Source organism: Lutra lutra, chromosome 14 (genome assembly GCF_902655055.1).
Source record: "Lutra lutra chromosome 14, mLutLut1.2, whole genome shotgun sequence".
NCBI classification, from domain to species: Eukaryota; Metazoa; Chordata; class Mammalia; order Carnivora; family Mustelidae; genus Lutra; species Lutra lutra.
This window is the reverse complement of record NC_062291.1, coordinates 7,511,419-7,533,253: the sequence shown is the minus strand read 5'-3', so window position 1 is coordinate 7,533,253 and position 21,835 is coordinate 7,511,419. Positions and strand designations below refer to the sequence as shown.

The 21,835-nt window shown below is 41.9% G+C and overlaps 1 protein-coding gene across 6 annotated transcripts in view; it reads left to right on the top strand.

The window, feature by feature from the left end:
- Positions 1-4,995: 4,995 nt before the first annotated feature.
- ERO1B (endoplasmic reticulum oxidoreductase 1 beta) overlaps positions 4,996-21,835 on the top strand; it is a 77,606-nt gene continuing 60,766 nt past the window's right edge. For 4 of the 6 annotated variants that reach the window (XM_047702361.1, XM_047702360.1, XM_047702358.1 and 1 more), the window contains exons 1-3: positions 4,996-5,307; positions 13,176-13,295; positions 17,058-17,141. In XM_047702361.1, the coding sequence (XP_047558317.1) occupies positions 5,209-5,307; positions 13,176-13,295; positions 17,058-17,141 (303 nt within the window). In that variant the 5' untranslated portion in view covers positions 4,996-5,208. The remainder of the gene's footprint in view (positions 5,308-13,175; positions 13,296-17,057; positions 17,142-21,835) is intronic. The other 2 variants (XM_047702359.1, XM_047702362.1) reach the window with 2 other exon arrangements.

Genomic DNA, 21,835 nt, shown 5'->3' with positions numbered 1-21,835 from the left:
AGTAAAATTCAAGAAATCCTATCACCAAGCCAAAATTCCCTTCATAACTAAGTTACAGGAGGAAATTCACTTTTAAAAAAATTGCCATTGGCAGGTTGTTAACAGAGCAGTACTATCTGCAAATACACTTGTTTAAACACAACAGACTGCCTCTACTCAGCAGGCTCATTAATCACAATTCAGCTTGCTATCAGGAGTGAAAATTACTGATGTTATAAAATTTCCACCCCATTACCTTGACTTTCATTTGGAACCACACATCAATGATTTCCTTCACTAGAAGTCACGAGTTCACCAAGCCAAAAAATCATCAAGAAAACACAATACATTTGATGATGATATCTTGGAAACCTAAAGACCCAGTGCAAAGTCTCTTAAGCATTATAGTAATCTGTTCAAGACCATTCTCACACCATTGCTTCAACAACCTTGGGTGTAGACATTTCAAATAGTGTTTGAGAAAAAAACAAAATGCTTAAAGTAATGAACTTCCAGTAATGGGTTTCAACCAATCCTCTGACAAGTCTATTACTGTCCTCAGTCTTTTTGATAGTTCCCAAATACACCTCTGTTTAAGGAACTGGAATCCCTTGCCTTAATGAAAGGTTGTCAGTTTCTTCTTACTGCCTTCTCCAGGAATGTTCCTGTCCAATGACCCTATTTCCCAGCTGTCACAGGAAACGTTCGGGGGTACCCAATCCAGGATTGGTTCTGAGACAGATATCTTCTAAGAGAAATTAAGATTGTAAGAAATAGTAACCAATACATCAACCAATTCATCAACTATTGTTCATGGGAACTGAGAGAGCCACTAAAGAGAATACAGTATAAGAAGACAGAGTCTTCTGAAACTTTACCGTCTAGATGTCTATAATACATGTATGTGCAGCAAAAGCTAACTCTTGATACAGAATAGCAGATTGTTCGTGCTAAATGAGTATCATGGGTGGGAACAGCAATAGGGCTCTAGAAAACTCACTCCAGAACACGGGATGAGATGGGCCATCCTCTCAGAGAAGGGAGAGGTATGGGGTACAAAGGATGGGAAGGGAAACAAAGGGATAGAAAGGGATGGGGAATCATTTGTATTTGAGAGCTAAATGGAGAGATACTGCAACAAATATCAGTTTGGTTTTGTGTGTGCTGTTAGTGTGTCTATTATTCAAAAACGAGTAAGATTAGCCTTATGCACATTTTGACACTATTCATTTTAAAACTTGGGGTGCCTGGGTGGCTCAGTGGGTTAAAGCCTCTGCCTTTGGCTCAGGTCATGATCCCAGGGTCCGGGAATCGAGCCCCACGGCAGGCTCTCTGCTCAGCAGGGAACCTGCTTCCACCTCTCTCTCTCTGCCTGTCTCTCTCCCTACTTGTGATCTTTGTCTGTCAAATAAATAAATAAAATCTTTAAAAAATTTTTTAAAATAAATAAATAAATAAATAAAAAATAAAACCTAAACCACACGAGTCATCCTCGGGACACGTAGGTTGATTCTGTTTGGCTCCATTAAGAATCATGGGGAAAAGAGTCATGGCTAGTCCTAGTGGAATTACTATCTACACTAAGATTGTTCCTCCAGGCTAACCCCCTCCCATAATCTGTCCCAACCAAATCAATGACAAATTCTCATTGTTTGTAATAAGGGCCTTGTATCGATTAGCTTCATAGCTGGCCTTGCCCCTTCTCAGATTAATAGATCTGGGAGGCCCATAAATTCTTCAATTTGCAAAGTGATGTCACTTTTAAGATACCTTAATTTCAGAAAATTAGGTCCATCCAATCCAGATGTGGCTGGTAAATCATAAGTTACATAAACTACAAAAGGCAAATTGTTGCTATTTCCAGTATCTGAATACAACCATGTCTTCCTGAAGGGAAGGGTCATGTCTGACCAGCATCTCTTCCATTTCCTTTCTTTCTTCTTTCTTCTTTCTTTCTCTTTCTATCTTTTTCTTTCTTTCTTTCTTCCTTTAGATTTTATTTGTTTACTTGGAATGAGAACATGCATGAGCAGTGGGAGGGGCAGAGGGAAAGGGAGAGAGAGAATCTCAAGTCTCCACATTCAGTGCAGAGGAAAGGCAGGGCTTAATCTCATGACCCGGACATCATGATCTGAGTCGAAATCAAGAGTTGGAGCTCAATTGACTGAGCCACCCAGGCGTCTCCCCCACCCCTTCCCTTTCTACTAAGAATTGAAGGTAGTAGCATTCACTGTTGATTTGTGTAATATTTTGCTCATCCCTGTAGACTCAGGGTTGTTAGTCAAGGGGCTTGTTCCCTCCCTCCAAGCTAAATTCTAGAAGGAATTTGAATTTTGATAGGAAGGACAAAGGACTACAAGCAATTGGCATTGATGGGTCCAATGGCAGTGCCCTGGGAAGGACTCTGTTTAGTGCCCCTGAAAGCTGTCCTCACGAACTTGCCTTCCTGGAAGCATGAACAGTGAAATCTTCCTTGGTACTATAAGCACGTCTACATTTTTGTCATTTGCTATTTTTTCTTGAAAAGTTTAGCAGGAGCTGGTTTTTCTTTCAACCAATGAGGATTAGTGTTGGCACTTTCTTTCCTCTGTCACAACTTCCAGCCACAGCGTTCAAAGTGGAAAAGTTCAAACTGAGTGTCATCGTGGAACTCTGCTGCAAGCAAGGATGACATCACTGGTACCTTGCACAACGCTGGTTTCAGTGTTGTTGATTTTAGGGAAAGCAAAGGTACACAAAGAGGCAGGGGGAGAGGACAAATGGAGCAGTCTGTTCACAAAGGAACAACCCCCCACACACACTCGTAACAATTAACGCTAAGACAGATCTCAGTAGATGTCATTAGGCATGCATTTGGGTGCACCATATCTCGTGCAAAACACCAACACTTTCTAATTTCACTTGCTTGTTACTTCCTGGGTTTGATAACCAGGAAGACAATAGCTATTGGACCCCCGCACTGGAGTTCTGTGACCCCTTACTTCCTTCCAGCCACTGACCACTCAAATTGTTCTGCAGGAACAAATCTAGAAGGACTCTAACTACAGACCGTGGTTGCTGCCCTTGATTTCAAAAGCACTAGAGGACCTGAGATGAAAGGTTCACTAGAGGACCTGAGATTTTGTAATAAGAAAATGTATAATCTAAACTATTTCCCCCCCCCCTTTTTTTTTTAAACCAGAACAAAAAATTCCCGGGATTTTTTTAATAACAATCCCACAAAGTATGTGTTAGCAATAGAATCTAACGTGGTGCAGAGATGAGGAATCTTGAAAAAAACAAAACTCCATTGGATTGGACAAGAGAAAAGCTTTAGCAGAATCGGGAGAGATCACATTTATATAAGGGACAAAAGGAAATGGGAGGATAGAAAATAGAGGTTTGGCAAAGAAAAGAGGAAGCGTGAAAAAGTAGCTGGAAAAGTCCAACAAAAATTCCAAGCTGCTGAAGAGGAAGAGGACTGACGTGGGTCAGAAGGGCCCTGCACCTGGTTGAATGCTCTGTTGTCCCTGGTTGAAATTCTTCCCATCTTTTAAACCATGACCCTGAATGTTCATTTTGCACAGGCCCCTCAAATATTGGAAGTGCTCAGAAAGGTATAACACACTATGTGTTGGTTGATCAATGTTCCCCAAACATGTGTACACCCTAATCCCCAAAACCTGTGAGTTTGTTACCCTATATGGCAAAAAGGACTTTGCAGATGTGATTAAGAATTTTGGGGTCTGGTGCCCACCTACCTACCCAATAAACAAGCTCTGTCTCCTGAAAAATTAATAAAAAAAAATTTTTTTTGAGGTGGGTAGATTATCCTGGATTATCTGGGTGGGCCCTGTGTAATCACAGGCGTCTTTATGAGAGGGAGGCAGTAGAGTCAGGGTCAGCAAGAGAAAGAATGTAACAATGGAGGCTGAGTGAAGATGTGACAGTGTGGTGTACAGTTATGAGCTGTAAGAAACGCAGGTGGCTTCTAGAAACTGGGAAAGGCAAGGAAACATATTGTCCCCTAAAGCCTTTAGGAGATGCAGCCCTGCTGATCTAATGTGGACTTTTGATTTTCAGAACTCTTAAGATAATAAATGTCTTGCTTACACCACTAAATGTGTGGTCATTTGTTACAGAAGCACTGGGAGTCTAATACACACCGCATACGTGTAAGCCGGTGTATTGCTAGTTTTCTAGAAATCAAGGCTATTAATAAAACGAATAGCAGCTGTCCTTGAACTTCCTTTGTGCTGGCGCCATCCTAAGCCCTTTACGTACAGAGCCTAATGCAATCCTAAAACAGGGTTTCGGTGGGGTATTATTCATGGACGAACAGACTGAGGCTCGCGGAGGTTAAGGGACCTCCGTCAGTCTGAAGCCCCGTGTGAAACTGGGATGTTTCGGAGGCGGGGGCCGGAGCCAGGCCGCAGCCCTCCCAGGTCGTCCGAGCGCTCGTCCCCACTCCACACGTTACGATCAACTCCGGGGCTCGTCCCCTTCTTCCGCGCGCGGTCCGCTCCGCAGGGAGTGGGAGCGGACCGAGGATGGGACCGCGTCCACGCCGGGGGCCGTGAAGTCGAAGAGGAGCCGGTGTTTAGCGGGGCCCCGCCGGGCGCCGGAGGCCGCGGCCGCCGCAGGAGACGCAGAGCGCGCCCCGGCTCGCAGTCGAAGGTCCCGCGGGGCGCGTCCCGGAGTCCCCGGGCTGTGCGGCGTCGGGGACCGGCCACCCAGGCCTGACCCCAGGCCGGGATTCCGGGAGCCACCGTCGGGGAGTACTTGGCCCGGCGGCCGGCCGAGGGGGGCGGAGCCTCTCCCAAAGCGCCTCTTGTTTTGGAGGCTCGCGTGGTCCTATCCCATTGGCCGCCGTGGGGGAGGAGGAGCGGCCGCTGCCGCAGCTCACGGGCTCCCCCCGCCTCGGGCACCATCCACCCGCAGGACGCGGGCTCGCGGCCGCGCAGGGACCACAACTCCCACAAGGCCCCGCGCTCGGCGGGGGCGTGGCCGGGGCGAAGGGGAAGCCGGGGGCGGGGCAGCCTGGGAGATGAAGTGGGGGCACCCGGCTCTCCGGCCTCACTCGCAGCTGCCGGGAGCCGGGGAGGGCGTCCCCTGCGTCCGCACCGCGCGGACCTCTGACCCTGGAGCCTCTCAGCCGCCGGGAGCCGTCCCCTTGGGTCGTCGCTCGGGCCGCCCGCCGTTCCCCGGCCCCGAAGGGCCCGGCCGGCCGCGCTGTGGGGAGAGGTCAGCATGAGCCGGGGGGCCCGGCGGGCCGGCGCTGGGCGGTGGGCGGCCGCAGTGCTGCTGCTGGTCACCCTGAGCTTCCTCCCGCGCCTCGTCGAGGCCCAGGTGAGCCGAGGGTCGGTGGGGCGGGGACGCGGGGCCGGACGCGGGCGCTGGCTGCGAGCGGGCCGCGGCGGGGGCGCGGGCAGGGCCGGGCCGGACCCGCAGGGGCGTTGGGGACCGTGCGGGCGTGGGCCGCGACCCGAAGCGCCGCGTCCGGGGGCGCCTGCGAGACGCGCGCGGCGAGTGCGGGGCGGCTACGCTCGTGGAGGCGGCGGCAGGATGAGGGCGGCGGTGACGGTTCCCGGAGGCGTTTCCGCTTTTCCTTTTGGTTTGGGGGGCGGCGGGGCGTGTGCGGGAGACGGGGCGGGAGTGTGTACGCCGTCCGCTGTGTGGGGAGGGACGCGCGAAGCCCGTCCCTCACCGGGGGGGGGGGGGGGGGGAGTCCTCGCGTCCGGCAGCAGTGCCGCGGGCGGGGAGGGACGCCAGACCCCGCGTCCTGGAGCTCTCGGGCTGTGGAGCCCCCTGCTGCGCCCCGGCTCTGCCCTCCCTTGTTCTCAGTGCGGCCGAGCCGGTCCGCGGGGTCCGGGGAGCCCGAGGGGAAAGCCTGCGGACACTGCCGGTCGGTGACGGGTGACGTGGGGAGAGTGGGCCGGCCCGGGGGGCGCCTCGTGACACCTGCAGGACAGAGTGCGCTGGAGGTCGAGGGTGTGGGAAGCCAGAGCCTTTGCCCCGAGAACCCCGTTCGCTGCTTTCCTGCAGCAGCAGGTGCGGCTGTGCCCGGTCGCCCCTGCTGCGAGGCGGCGAAGCCACGGGGAGGCAGGTGTCTTGGTGGCTCGAAGGCGAGGGAGATGCCTTTTGAAGCGGTTGGTGCTCCGGACTGAGCACAGCTGAGGCCATGAGTGCAACCGTGTAAACGTGCTTTTCTGTCTTTGTTCACACACTTTCCTCCTGGCGTTATGGTGTCGTGCACTAAATCCCAGAAAGCACGAACATTATATTTGTGTGGGTATTTTTTAAATGAATGATTGGGTAAAAATCAAAGGGGCAATCGGTTTCGTTATTGGTGAGCGTGTTAAAAATGCAGATTCTCTGGCCCGGTTGCCACCTGTGCTGATTTAGTGGCTCTGGATGGGACCCAGCGATCAGCAATTTTAAACAGGCCTTGTTTGTAAGGAACTGCAACGCAGTTATCCTCTGAACTACCTTGTGAGCCCCGCTTAGAAAACACTGAACTAATGGAAATCTGGAAATCTTCTAAAAAGTAAATTTTTCAAATTATCTTTAGCAAAATTATCTTCTAGCGGTGATAGTTTTGGGGTTTACATTTAGATATCTTTCTAAAAGGAGACTTTTCTCATTTTTTTCTTTATAGCCTATGTTAATTGTATACTTTGTCATCAATCAGGAAACTTCACTTTAGGTTTTTCTCATCTACTAATTACATGTTACTGTTTTATAATTGCACGTTTACTTTTATTATATCCAAATGAATACGTATCATTTTATCATGTCCAAATGAATACATATAGTTCAAAAATTAAAGATTGGTGCATATTCAAAGGAACATTTTGTGAAACCGTCCTCAAAAGTGGATACATTTGGTTTTTGTTTCCAGTGGTATTTTCTAATACAGTGTTGGAGCATATTATAGATAGTACTTAATCTCCAACGTGTTTCAATATATATTATCTCATTTTATTGGATCTGTCTCCCAGAAGTGGGGCTGGTTTACTGGTAAAAGCAAATATTCATTTCCTCTGGAAGAATTTATTTTCAACCCAGGCCCTAAAGAATTCTTGAAGATACAGTGTTAAGGAGAATAAGCAGCTAATAGCCAAAATCACCAAACACTAAGCACCATGAATGAGGTATTAGAAATATAGACTATGGAAAAAGACCCGAGATTTCTAGAGCTGCAATTAAAAACTCAATGGGTGGATTAGATAGCTGATTATATCCAGCAGAAGAAAGGATTACTGAATCATGCTACCATTTCATGTCTTTTTCTACTTAATCCTCCAAAACTTCCCCTTTTCTTATCTTCTTATTTCACTAACAAAATTGAAGTAATCAGTGTAATCCATATGTGTTTACCTGTTAGTTTTTGTATCCACACGTCATGACTTTCAATGGATTATCATAGATGAACTGTAAACTCTTATCAAAGGTCAATCCCTGTCTCTTCTGCATTAGGTCCCATTCCCTCTTTCAAGCATAGGGCTCAACAACTCTTCCCTTTCTCTCCTGGATCATGAGTTTTTCCTTCTCTGATGGACTGTTAACTGTCATTCTAAAACATGGTGTTAATTCTAGTTTACAGTTGCCTCTCAACCTGCCCAACTCTCCTGGCTCTGCTCCATTTTTCTGTTCTCTATCAAAAAAACTCATCAAAAGAGTTATCCTTACTCCTTCCACGCTGGTTCTCTCTTCAACCTACTCCAGCTCCTCGGAAACTGCTCTTGGCAAGGTCCGTAGTGTCTTCCTTGTTAAAGCCAATAGTGAGTTTTTAAACCTTAGCTTTACCTATAGACAGCAGTTTTTTCCCCACGGTTCATCACTTACTCTCCTTGAAAGACTTATTTTCTCTGGGCTTCCAGGATGCTGTCCTTTTCTGATTTCTGTCTTGTCTTTCTGGCTAGTCTTTCTGGTACCTTTCGCTTGTTACTCCTCTTTGGGCCCCACCCATGACCACTAGAATGGGGATAGGGGTGCTAGAGATGGAGCTCTGTAAAAGCTCTTAAAACAAGATTGAGGCATTTCCAGGTGGCGAATAGACCCTTGCTGGGAGGGTGCGTTGGAGGTAGAGAAGGTCTGTACTTGGCACCTCCTTATACCTTGCCCTATGCCCCTATCTATTCTATTTGGTACTTCCTGAGTTGTATCCTTTACAGTAAACATAAACGTTTTCCTGGTCCCGTGAGCCATTGCAAATTACTGAACCAGAGAAGAGAGTCATGGGAATCCCGATTTATAGCTGGTCAGTCAGAAGTACAGGTGGCTTGGAACTTGGGACAGATATCTAAGGTGGGGACAGTCTGTGTGTCTGAGCCCTTAATTCCATGAGGTCTGCTCTGACTCCAGGTGGTATCAAAACTGATTTGGGCACTCAGTTGGTGTTGGAGAGTTGGAGACTTGGTTGGTGTGAGAAAACCCCAGGTTCCAGTAAAGCCAAAGTCTTATAATGGTCTCCTATTTCTCCTTTCACCTACTACATAGTCCCCCTTATTGTTCCTCAGAAATATTGGGCAAGCTGACTGCCTCGGGGCATTTATAGTTTGTGTTCCCAATGCCTGGAGTGCTTTCCCCCACTCTCCCAAATTGTGTGGTTTGTTCCTTTTCCTCCTTCAAACATTGCCAAAATTTGACTGAGACCTTTTGTAAGTCTCCTTTTGAAAATAGTAGCAACTCAGTCCTGCAATGCTTATTCCCTGGTTTCCCTGTTACTTTATTACCATCTGACAGACTCTGTACTTGGCTCATTCTTTTTTTTTTTTCCCCCTTTCCGATGAGCATGTAAGCTCATGGAGGGCAGAGATTTTTGTCTGTTTTTTTTTCCCCCTTTCTTCTCTTTTTGCTCTCCCAGCAGGTAGAACAATGCAAGGCTTATGTGAGGTGGATTCTCAAATATGTTGAATGAATGAATGAATGAATGAATGGAAAATAAAAACAGGAATTATTCAGAAGGAAGCTCAGAGAGAGAATGGGTTAGTAAATGTTAAAGAGAGCTTAAGAGACACAGTCTAATATAATATGTCAGGTTGGATTTCCAGAAGAATGTACCAGAATCGGGAAAAAGTATTGAATCCTGCATGTTAATATGAAAAAGATAACCCAGTAGAAAAATGAAAACCAGGTATTTCACAAAAGAAATGCACGTCTTATGGAACATAAAACATTCTACTTCATCAGTACAAAAATCAGATACTCTTTCCTGCTTACTATATTGGTAAAAATTTTTAAAATATCAAATAATTGTGGTGCCCGGGTGGCTCAGTTGGTTAAGCAGCTGCCTTTGGCTCAGGTCTTGATCCTGTGGTCCTGGGATCGAGCCCCACATCAGGCTCCCTGCTCAGCGGAGAGCCTGCTTCTCCCTCTCCCTCTGTCTGCCACTCTGTCCACTTGTGCGCTGTCTCTCTCTCTCTCTCTGTGTCAAATAATAAATAAAATCTATAATAAATAAATCTATAATCAATAAAATAAAAATAAGATTTTTTAAAGATTTTATTTATTTGACAGTCAGAGATCACAAGTAGGCAGAAAGGTGTGGTAGCAGGCTCCCTGCTGAGCAGAGACCCAGATGCAAGGCTCAGATCCCAGGACCCTGAGATCATGACCTGAACCGAAGGCAGAGGCTTAACCCACTGAGCCACCCAGGTGCCCCAAATAAAATCTTTTAAAAAATATATCAAATAATGGTAAAGATATGATTTAGCAGTAACTTCTATCTGCTGTTGGTAGGATTGGGAAGTGGTATACCTATTTTGGAAATGAGCTATAGTAATTTCACTTGTAAGCATAAAAGCTGGAGAAACTCTTATAAATATACGTAGGGAGATAAAGAAAAAAGTGTTTGTGTAGCATTGTTCTTTAACTTAATCTGGGAACAACCTAAATATGGATTGCATTAGTTTCCTGTTGCTGCTCTAACAAATTACCACAAATTTAGTGACTTAAAATAGACAAATTTATGATCATGTAATGCTGTAGGCCAGAAGTCTGAAAATGGGTTTTATAGGGATAAAATAAAGGTATCAACAAAGCTGCATTTCTCCTGGAGGCTCTAGGGGAGAATCATCAACCCTTTCCTTTTCCCGGCTTTTAGAGGCTGCTGTGTTCCTGGCCTGTGTCCTTTTCCTTTGTCTTAAAAGCCAGTAATGTAGCACTTTCCAGTCCGACTCTGACACTGTCTTCCTCTTACAAGGATCTTATTATTGAGTCTGCTTAAATAATCCAGTATTAACTATCATCTCAAGATCTTAATCACATATACAGAGTCACTTTTGTCATGTACTGTAACATATTCATTGGCTTCTGGAATTATGGCATGGATATCTTGGGGGGCCATTATTCTGCCAACCTTACAAGTCAACAATAGAATAAGTACACTGTGATATTTTCATATAATAGTACGTTTACAGCAGGGAAAATGAATGACCATAAAACTCACTATGGTGGATAGCTGTCAAAATATTAGCAAAAGAAGCATGTCATTAATATTAAAGTTCAAAAACAAAAAGAACCCTCTATATTGTTTAGGGATATATCATATGTGATGAAATTGCAAGGAAAAGTAATTAACAGAAATAAGTTATTTTACTTCCAGGGGGAGGGAGATGGCTATAATTAGAAAGGGACTTAAAAGATAATAGCCGTATTCTATTTCTATTTTTTTAAAAGATTATTTATTTTAGAAAGAGAAGGTATGGAGGGTGGGAAGAGTGGGAGAAGTAGGTTCCCTGCTGAGCAGGGAGCCTGCAGGGACAGCCTGAGGCTCCATCCCAGTTCCCTGAGATCATGACCTGAGCTGAAACCAAGAGTCAGATGCTCAGCCAAGAGGCACCCAGGCACCTCTCTATTTCTGTTTTTAAAAATTTGGTGGTATGCAGGCTTTTGTCTTAGTATTTAAGAGTTAGAAATAAGTACGTGATAATTTTGTATACCTTACCCCAGCCTCTGCCACAATTAAAATATTTTTTAAAAAATATGTTGGTTTACTAAAAAGGAACAATTTAAGAAATAAATGTAAGAAAGAGCAGTCACTGGATAATGTATTTTTAAAACCTAGAAAGTTGTCAGTTGGTATTTCTACTCCCCCCCCCACTCTCCACAATTACTTAGAATTTGAAGTTTTACAAATAGTAAGCTAGAGAAATGGAATAAAATTCAATAGAGTTAGTGACAGGATCTTAGTAACTAGGATAGTAAAGCATCTGGAATTCTAGAGCCAAAATTGTTGTGAACGATCCTTTGTTCTTTAAAGATAATATACCTCAGACTCTGTGTTGTAGGGAGTTTGGAGACACATTTGCATTCCTAGGGGGGAAACATGAGAAAGAAACAACTGGCAATTTCTGGTTTCCATTTTCTGATCATCTGTGCATAGATTCCTCTAATGGATCACACGAATGATCTTTAACAACCTCGGTCCCCCGCCCCCCCCTTTTTTTCTTTTTCTAATTTTAATCGAGGTAAGTGCAGGTTCCATGCAGTTGTAAGAAATAATACAAAGAAATGCCACGTACACTGTATCTAGTTTCACTCACTGGTACCATTTGGCAAACATACAGTGCGGTATTATCACCAGGGCATTGACACTGATGCACCTGCTGATCTTACTCAGATCCCTCCTAGTCTCCCTCGTGTCTGTACGTATTCTGTCCACTTTTACGTGTCCACCACTGTAGTCAAGATGCCAAACAATTTCGTCACCACAAGGATCCTTCCTCTTGCCCTTTTTAAAATAATTTAATTTTTTTTAGAGAGGGATTGGAGAGGGGCAGAGGAGGGAGAGAATCATGACCCTGAGATCATGACCTGAGCTGAAACCAAGAGTCAAAAGCTCAACTGACTGAGCCACTCAGGCACCTCTCTTCTTGCTCTTTTATAACCACTCTCCCTCCTTTCTACCCCTCTCCCTGACTCCCAATTCCTCTCCCTACTCCAGTCCTTAAGCCCTGGTAACCAATAAACTTTTCTCCATTTAAAAAAATGTCTTAGGGGTGCCTGGGTGGCTCAGTGGGTTAAGCCTCTGCCTTTGGCTCAGGTCATGATCTCAGGGTCCTGGGATCGAGTCCCACATTGGGCTCTCTGCTCAGTGGGGAGCCTGCTTCCTCCTCTCTCTCTCTCTGTCTCTCTGCCTACTTGTGATCTCTGTCAAATAAATGAACAAAATCTTTAAAAAAAATAAAAAATAAAAAATGTTGTATAAATGAAATCACATAATATGTAACATTTTGAGGTTGACTTTTTTTCACTCAGCCTGATTCCCTGAAGATTCATCTGAGATGTGGATGTCAGTGAGTCCCATTTTTAAATTTACCTGAAGAATGTTTAATGGAAATTTTGGATTCTGAACTCATTTTGTAAATATCATTTTCTGTTCAGTTAATGTATACTTTGAGTAGTGGATAAAGCATGTATTTTTAAGTGTATTTATTTGGGACTAAGTCTCATTTTTACTTTGGAAAAATTATTTTAACTATGCTAAGCCTTAATTTTCTTATATGTAAAATGAGGATAATAATACCTATTTCATAGAATATTTAAAGAATAAATGAGGTAACATGTAATGTTCTTAGCACTATGCCTATCACATAAGTGTTCCATAAATGGCAGTAGAAAAGAAAGATGAGGTTACTACAGCAGTATTATTACAGTCTGTGACTTTTAGGTTAGTCTTGGAAGAAATTGCTTTAGCATTCCTACTACACTTGGATTTTATGTATGTTTGGGGAAGGGGAGGAACATTCAATATATTTCTGTAGCCACTAAACAATAATGCTTAGTTCTTCAGAATAGGTATATCTAATCCTTCTATTGTTCTTTATGTAATTGGCTATAGTAAAAAGTAAATGATTGTTATAATGTTATGTATCCTTTTTAAAGGATTTTATTTGAGAGAGGAAAGGAATGAATGGGCGAGTGGCAGAGGGAGAAGGAAAAACAGGCTCCCTCTTGAGCAGGGCTCTTGATCCCAGGACCTTGGGATCTCTACCAGAGCTGAAGGCAGAGGCTTAACCGGCTTAAAACGACTTAATCGACTTAACCAACTGAGCCACCAAGGCACCCCTTTAATGTTATGTATCTTAACAAAGACTAGTTACTTTAAATGAATAAACTATCTTTTTATACAATAGTACAGATTTGCTAAGGTTGAAATATCTATAATTTACATATTTTAAATTTTATATGTATATATTCCCCATCCTCAGGTAACCGGAGTCCTGGATGATTGCCTCTGCGATATCGATAGTATCGATAAGTTTAACACCTTCAAAATCTTCCCCAAAATAAAAAAATTGCAAGAGCGAGACTACTTCCGTTATTATAAGGTATAGTTATAATTTTTGATTCCGTTAGTAGCAAAAATCTTTACATAGCTCTCTACAGATGTGACTTTTATGACCCTTTTGAAAACCCATTTTGACTTCTCAAAATGCTCTGTGTTTTTTTCATCATTGGAATATATTAAGTATTGTAGTGAAACCTGATCGTCTTTTTGAACACTAAGAACCTGAACCCTCTTTCTGTGTTTGGGAAGTTCCTCGTCTTTCAGTTTTGGGACAGAGACTACTTCTACAGAAGCTGAAAGTGCCACGGAATTATCTGTCAGCTTTCGTTGTAAATTAGGCTCCACCATCCGGACCCCTTCCTAGGCTCTGTGTTGTGCTGGTGGCCCTTGTCCTGTGTTAGTGCTATTCGCACTGTAAGTACCACAGCAGCACATGGTTCCTGGGGAGCTCACTGGAAGGGCTGCTGAACCAGGCTGAGGGCACAAGCAGAACAGCTTTCGTGGTAATACTGCAGAATTGATTCTTAAATTGAGCGCTCTGCTCTAGACCTTTACAGAATAACCAATGCTAGTTTAAAGGTAGCAACAATAAGCAATATTCAAAAGCAGTATTTTAAATCGAAGAACAATATTTTAAAAGCTGCTGTTATGCTTTGTTTTGCTCTTGCTCTCAGTATTCAGTTGGGTTTATAATATCTTTGATATTTATTTTTAGTTTATTTTAAAAATTGAGCATGATTTTCTTTTTTATCCTGATTCTATGTAACTATCTTAGTCTTTAAATATTTCTGAGGATAAAAAAGAAATTAAAGCAGGAACTAATAGCCATTATTTTTATGTCGCCACCAAAATTTTGGCACCATTAGCCATTGCCCCCCCCCCTTTTTTTGAAGGTGACAAAAAAATTTTATTACGTCGTGTGCCTAGCATGAAATGCAATAGCCATTTCCCTTGTTTTTGCAACACTCTATATCAAATTTCTGGACGAAATTCCTCCCTAATTTCTGGAAAAACACTTACACAGGTGTCTAATTGGTCTAACTGACCAAAAGAGGGAAAGACACTTTGGTTAACAATCCTATTTGCATAAATATAAGGGGGAGTGATTGTTTCTCAAAGGAACGTTAGGGGTTACAGGAGGAGGAAAAATGGAAGTTGGATAGGCAAACAACAGTGTTCTAAGAAAATGTTCTAATCAATTTGATGAAATTATTCCATATATAATGGAATTATCTACTTACTTCCCAATGGAGGGTAATGCAGTGATGTAGTTAATGCATTTGTCTCCAAGTCAAGGATATTCTGGTGATGATTATTCCTTTTTCTAGTTCTGCCAACCTACATATTAAACAAAAAGGACATTTAACCACCACCAGTATACTTTCCATACACTAGTGGCAGAAAAAGAAAGCAAAGAGAATAGGTTAATTTTAAATATGTGCAAACATATTTATGATTGAGCAAGGATACCTAGGTGGAAGCCAGTCTACCCCTGTCAACTGCTTAGTTGGCTGCTGAGTTGGTATTTACAGTTTCTTATACTATCTATTCCATTTCTTTATTCACGGAATATTTATTGAATAATTACTTTGCAGTAGGCGCTCTTTTTTTAAGAGTTTTCCTATTTTTATTATTATTATTATTATTTTTTTTTTTTTTAAGATTTTATTTATTTATTTGACAGAGAGAGATCACAAGTAGGCAGAGAGGCAGGCAGAGAGGGGAAAGCAGGCTCCCCGCTGAGCAGAGAGCCCAATGCGGGGCTCGATCCCAGGACCCCGAGATCATGACCTGAGCCGAAGGCAGAGGCTTTAACCCACTGAGCCACCCAGGCGCCCCTATTATTATTATTTTTAAAGATTTTGTTTGTATGTCAGAAAGAGAGCCCAAGCAGGGGAAGTGGCAGGCAGAGGGAGAAGCAGGTTCCCCGCTGAGCAGGGAGCCTGATGCAGAGCTTGATCCCAGGACCCTGGGACCATGACCTGAGCTGAAGGCAGACGCTTAGCTGACTGAGCCATCCAGGCGTCCCGCAGTAGGTGCTATTCTAAGTGCTGTGGATACAATAGTGAATAACACAAAGACTCTGACTTCATGAAGCTTTTATCCAGATTAGGAAGGCAAACAATAAACAGTGAAATATAATTTCATATGGTTATTAAGGTTAATGCTATGGAGAAGAATCAAGTAGGAGACAGAATAAATTAATGGGGTGGGGAAGTTAGGTAGCTTTACTTTTAAAGAAGATGATCAGGAAAGAAAGGTATTCGTGCTGTGCCATTTGAGTAAAGACCTACATAACGTGAAAGCCATGAGAAGATACGGAGAGAGAACATTCCAGGGAAGGAGAGTAGAGCTACATTCCAGGGAAGGAGAGTAGAGCTACAGGCATAAAGGTTGAGCGTGTTTGAGGAATAAGTTCAGCCTGGCTGGAGCAAGGTGAGTGAGATATGGAGAGTTGGAAAGTAAGAGCCAGATGATAAAATCTTATGTAAGGACGTTGAATTTTAGTGTAAGTGTAATAAGCTTTTGGGGGGACTTGTACAAAACAGACTCTCAGGGTGTGAGATAGGAAATAGAGAACCATGTAGGTTTTTGCATGAGACCCGATGGAAAGTGATAGAGGTTGGACTAGGGCGGTAGAGTTGGAAGAGGTGAAAAGTAAGCAAACGAACATAGTATATAAGAGGTAACACCAACAGACTTACCTGATGGGGTGAATGTATGCTGTGAGAGTAGAAGTGAAATCGAGGATGATGTGGAGTTTTGAGCGTATTACAGAAAAATACATCCTGACCAAGTCAATCTTATTCTAAGAATGCGGGAACAAGGCTTTTAGGTCTTCAACACAGTTCAACACACATTCCTGATTTTTAAATATTTAATAGAAATGATGGATACTTCTTAACACGATCATTTATATCCTAACTTTAGCATTGCCCCCAACTTGCTTGTTGGGAAATAGTTGAGGAATTCTCACTTAGGTGAGGGATCCAGGGTACCCACTCTTCTTTACTGCTGGAGATAATAATTAGCATACCAAACAAGAGAGAGCAACTAGAGGCATAAACATTTTTGAAGAATAAGTAAAACTATCTCCATTTATAAGTGACAAAATGATACTAGAAAACTCAAATAATGAACAAAAATGATTAAAAAATGCATTAAGATAGCAGGCTATAAACTTAAAATACAAAATCCCATATCTTCTTAAATGTAAACAATAAGGTATAACAAACAAAATCCCCATTTACACTGAGCAGTCAAGAAGGTCACTGTCTGCCAGCCCCATTATTTTCCATCACGAAACTCTGGATGTTCTTTGTAGCACTTTCTACAATTTGTAATTAAACAAACATGTATAATTTCTATTCCCTCCAGTAGACTCCAGCTGGGTGAAGTACTTTTTTATATCTCTTCTTTGCCGTAGACCCTACACAGTGCAGATAGTGGGTGCTTAGTGTACACTGAAGCAGGTGGGCGCTCAGGAGAACCCTAACGGGTAAGGTGCTGACAGAAATCAGAGTAAAATGCTGCCCAGGGTCTGCAGGTGAGCAGTGTACTTGGACTTTATTCCTTTTTTGAAGCGTCAGAGGACTAATAACAGTTATTTTTTTTAATTAATATTACAACTGGGTGTCTGAAAAACTGCAGTTTAAAAGTTTGAACCCTATAGATGCCACAGGGTAGGAAGCTTTTTCTTCTTCCCACCACCATGTCAGTGGTGTGCAGCACAGGGACCCCTAGAGAGTGTTGAAGAACTGTGCCATATGTGTGCTAACGTTTATCCACTCTTTCTCTCCAGGTCAATCTGAAGCGACCATGTCCTTTCTGGGCAGAAGATGGCCATTGTTCAATAAAAGACTGCCATGTGGAGCCCTGTCCAGAGGTAAAATAAATTAAAAAAAAATAATAAGGAAAACATTGCTTCCTTTTGGGTTCTTAGATAAGCATGAATTTATATTTTAGGCCACTGTTAATGGATTTAGACTTGTCCTCAAATTCATAAGCTGTCAGCTCTTTCTTTTTAACCACATTACTGAAGGTTTATTTTATACTTGTCACCAAAATGGGTTTGAAGAAACTCTTGTACCCAGTAGTATTGATCTGTTGTGGAAGTCTAGTATGGTTCTAAGCCATGTGGAAGCCTGGGCAGCCTGTTCTAGGACTGGATCTACAATTGACTAACTCTTATTTCATGCTTTATTGAATATGCTTCTTATTTCATAAGAAAAGTGATGTTACTGGACCTTAACTTTTATACATTTAGAGTGGGAATTAGAGTGATTTGTAAAGTGGAGGAATTTCAGGCTTGGTATGAGGTCTTCACTTGGTGGTTTTGTTACATTAAAAAAAAAAAAAGCTATACTTATATTTTAGACTTTTGTTTTAGACATATACCATAATTAATTCTTCTTAAACAGTAATTCATTATAAGCTCTGTTTTCATTTCACTTTTTACTTTTCTTACCTAATCAATTAATCTAATTTGTTATCCTTAAAAATGGGGAAAAAACCTTAACCAATGTCCTTTCTAAAGGGCCAATTTAAAAAATCCTCTTCATTTTCCTTTAAGAATAAATTTTTTTAAACTTTTTAGTCTGAAATAATTTCAGACCTACAGAAAAATTGGGAGAATAATACCAACAGTCCTCATTTATTTTTATTCAGATTCCCTGAATGTTTATCACATTTGCTTTATTACTCTTGGTATATATTATTTTCTGAACTATTTGGGTGTAAATTACCAACAAGGGGATACATTACCCCAATTACTTGTGTTTCCTTAAAAACAAGATTATTCTCTTATGTAACCACAACGTAACTAACAACATCAAGAACTTAACATTTTAATAATAAAACTGTCTTAATCTATAGACCTTAGTCCTATATTGCTGAATGACTTCATAATGTGCTATATAGCTAAAAAAAAAAAAAGTGTTAAAATACAGTGTTACATTCTCTTCATGTGTACACAATAGTGCTTCAGTAGTTCCATAGACTACTCATTGCTGATCAAGATAAGTGCACTCTCAATCCACTTCACAGGTTTCAGCCATTGCCTCCTCCTTATCTCCTCTCTGGTAACCATCTCTTTGTTCTCTAGTTAAGAGTTTGTTGTTTTGGTTTGTCTCTCTTTTTTGTTCTTGTGTTTGTTTTGCTTCTTAAATTCCACGCATGAGTGAAATAGTATGGTAATTCTTGTTCTGTAACTGGCTTGTTTTCCTAAGCATTATACTCTCTAAATCCATCCATGTTTTGCAAATGGCAGGACTTCATTCTTTTTTATGGCTGAATAATATTCCATTGTATGTGTATACACCACATCTTCTTTATCCGTTCATCTATTGATCAACACTTGGGTTGTTTCCATGGGTTGTCTATTGTAAATAATGTTACTCTAAACATAGGAGTGTAGGGTGCCTGGGTGGCTCAGTGGGTTAAGCCTCTGCCTACGGCTCAGGTCATGATCTCAGGGTCCTGAAATCGAGTCCCGCATGGGGCTCTCTGCTTGGCGGGGAGCTTGCTTCCTCCTCTGTCTCTGTCTGCCTGCCTCTCTGCCTACTTGTGATCTCTCTCTGTCAAATAAATAAATAAAATCTTTAGAAAAAAAATAGGAGTGTATATATCCCTTTGAATTAGTGTTTTTGTATTCTTTGGGTAAATACCTAGTAGTGTAATTGCTGGACCATCGGGTAGTTCTGTTTTTAATTTTTCAAGGAACCCGTATGCTGTCTTCCACAGTTACTGCACCAGTTTGCATTCCCACCAACAGTGCACGAGTGTTACTTTTTCTCCACGTCTTCGCCAGCACTTGTTTCTTGAGTTTTTGAGTTTAGTCATTCTAACAGATGTGAGGTGATAGTTCACTTTGTTTTTGATTTGCATTTCCCTGATGATGCGTGATGTTGAGCATCTTTTCATGTATCTGTTGGCCATCTGGATATTGTCTTTGGAGAAATGTCTGTTCGTGTCTTCTGCCCATTTTTTAATCAGATTATTTGGGATTTTTTTTGGTGTTGAGCTGTATAAATTCTTTATATAATTTGGATAGTAATCCTTAGTTGGATATGTCATTGCAAATATCTTCTCCCAGTTAGTTAGGTTGTCTTTTAGTTTTAATGGTGGTTTCCTTTGCTGGGCAGAAGTTTTTTATTTTAGTGTAATCACAATTGCTTATTTTGCTTTGTTTTACTTGCCTCAGGAGACATACCTAGAAAGATATTGTTATGGTCAACATCAGAGAAATTACTGCCTGTGCTCTCTTCTAGGAATTTTATGGTGTCAGGTCTCACATTTAGGTCCCTAATCCATTTTGAGTTTTTGTGTGCAGTGTAAGAAGTCCCGTTTCATTCTTTTGCATGCAGCCATGCAGTTACCCTTTGTTGAAGAGACTTTTTCCCATTAAATATTCTTGCCTCCTTTGTCAAAGATTGACAATAGCATCATGGGTTTATTTCTGTGCTTTATATTCCGTTCTGTTGATCTAAGTGTCTATTTTTGTGCCAGTACCATACCTTTTTGATTACTACAGATTTGTAATATAATTTGAGATTTTTATTTATTTATTTATTTATTTGACAGACAAAGATCACAAGTAGGCAGAGAGGCAGGCAGAGAGAGAGGAGGAAGCAGGCTCCCTGCTGAGCAGAGAGCCCGATGTGGGGCTTGATCCCAGGACCCTGGGATCATGACCTGAGCTGAAGGCAGAGCTTTAACCCACTGAGCCACCCAGGTGCCCTGTAATATAATTTGGAATCTGGAATAGTGTTCCCTCCGGTTTTGATTTCCTTTTTCAAGATCGCTTTGGCTATTGAGGGTCTTTTGTGGTTCCATACAAAGTTTAGGATGTCTTTTTTCTAGTTCTATGAAGAATGCTGTTGGTATTTTGATAGGGATTGCATGAAATGTGTAGCTTGCTTTGGGTAGTATAGAAATTTTCACAATATTTGTTCTCCTAATCCGTGAGCATGGACTGTCTTTGCATTTCTTTGTGTCATCTTCAGCTTCTTTCATCAATATTTGAATAGTTTTCACAATCAGGTCTTTTCACCTCTTTGCTAAGTTTATTCATAGCTGTTGTATTATTTTGGGGACTGTTGTAAATGGGATTGTTTTCTTAATCTCTCTTTCCGCTGCTTCCTTAATAGTGTATAGAAATGCAGCAGATTTTTGTACATCGATTTTATGTCCTGAAACTTTACTGAATTCATTTTTAGATGTAGTCGTTTTTTGGTGGAGTCTTTAGGGTTTTCTACACAGAATATCATGTGTTCTGCAAATAGTGCAAGTTTGACTTCTTCCTTAACCAGTTTGGTTGCCTTTTATTCCTTTTTGTTGTCTGATGGCTGTGGCTAGGACATCCAGTACTACGCTGAATAAAACGGTTAGAGTAGATATCCGTGTCCTTTTTCTGACCTCAGGGTAAATGCTCTCAGTTTTTCCCCCATTGACTATAATGGATTTTCTATATAATGCCTTTATTATAGTTGAGGTATGTTTCCTCTAAACCTACTGTGTTGAGGGTTATTGATCATGCATGGATGCTGTATTTTATTGGATGCTTTTTCTGCATCTGTTGAAATCTGAAGCTTCTTTTCCTTTGTCTTACTGATATGATGTATCACACGGATTGATTTGTAAATATTGAACCACCCTTGCAACCTGGGGGTAAAGGTTGATCAGGGAGAATGATTTTTTTTTAATGGATTGTTGGGCTTGGTTTGCTAGTATTTTGTAGAGGATTTTTGCATCTATGTTCATCAGAGTTATTGGCCTGTAGTTTTTTTTTTTTTTTTAATCTTTTTGTTATTTTTTGTAGTTCTGGGTTTTTTGTTTTTTTTTTTTTTAAGATTTTATGTATTTATTTGACAGAGATCACAAGTAGGCCGGGGTGGGGGGAGGAGCGGGGGCAGGGAGCTGGCTCCCTGTTGAGCAGAGAGCCTGAGGCAGGGCTCAATCCCAGGACTCTGGGATCCGGACCTGAGCTGAAGGCAGAGACTTTAACCCACTGAGCCACCCAGGTACCCCTGTAGTTCTGTTTTTTAATGGTGTCTTCACCTGGCTTCAGTATCAGGATAATACTGGCCTCAGAGAATGAATTTGGAAATTTTCCTTCCTTTTCATATTTTTGAAATATTGTAAGAGGAATAGGTATTAACTCTTCTTAGAATGTTTGGTCGAATTTGCCTATGAAGCCATCTGGTCCTGGAGTTTTGTTTGTTGGGAATTTTTATTTTTTAAAGATTTTGTTTATTTATTTGACAGAGATCACAAGTAGGCAGAGAGGCAGGCAGAGAGAGAGAGGGAAGCAGGCTCCCCGCTGAGCAGAGAGTCCTATGTGGGGCTCGATCCCAGGACTCTGGGATCATGACCTGAGCTGAAAGCAGAGGCTTTAACCCACTGAGCCACCCAGGCACCCCATGTTGGGAATTTTTTGATTACTGATTTAATTTCATTGCTGGTTATCAGTCTGTTTAAATGTTCTTTCTTCCTGTTGCTGTTTTGATAGATTTTATGTTTCTAGGAATTTGTCTATTTCCTCTAGGTTGTCCATGTTTGGAGTATGTAATTTTTCACAAT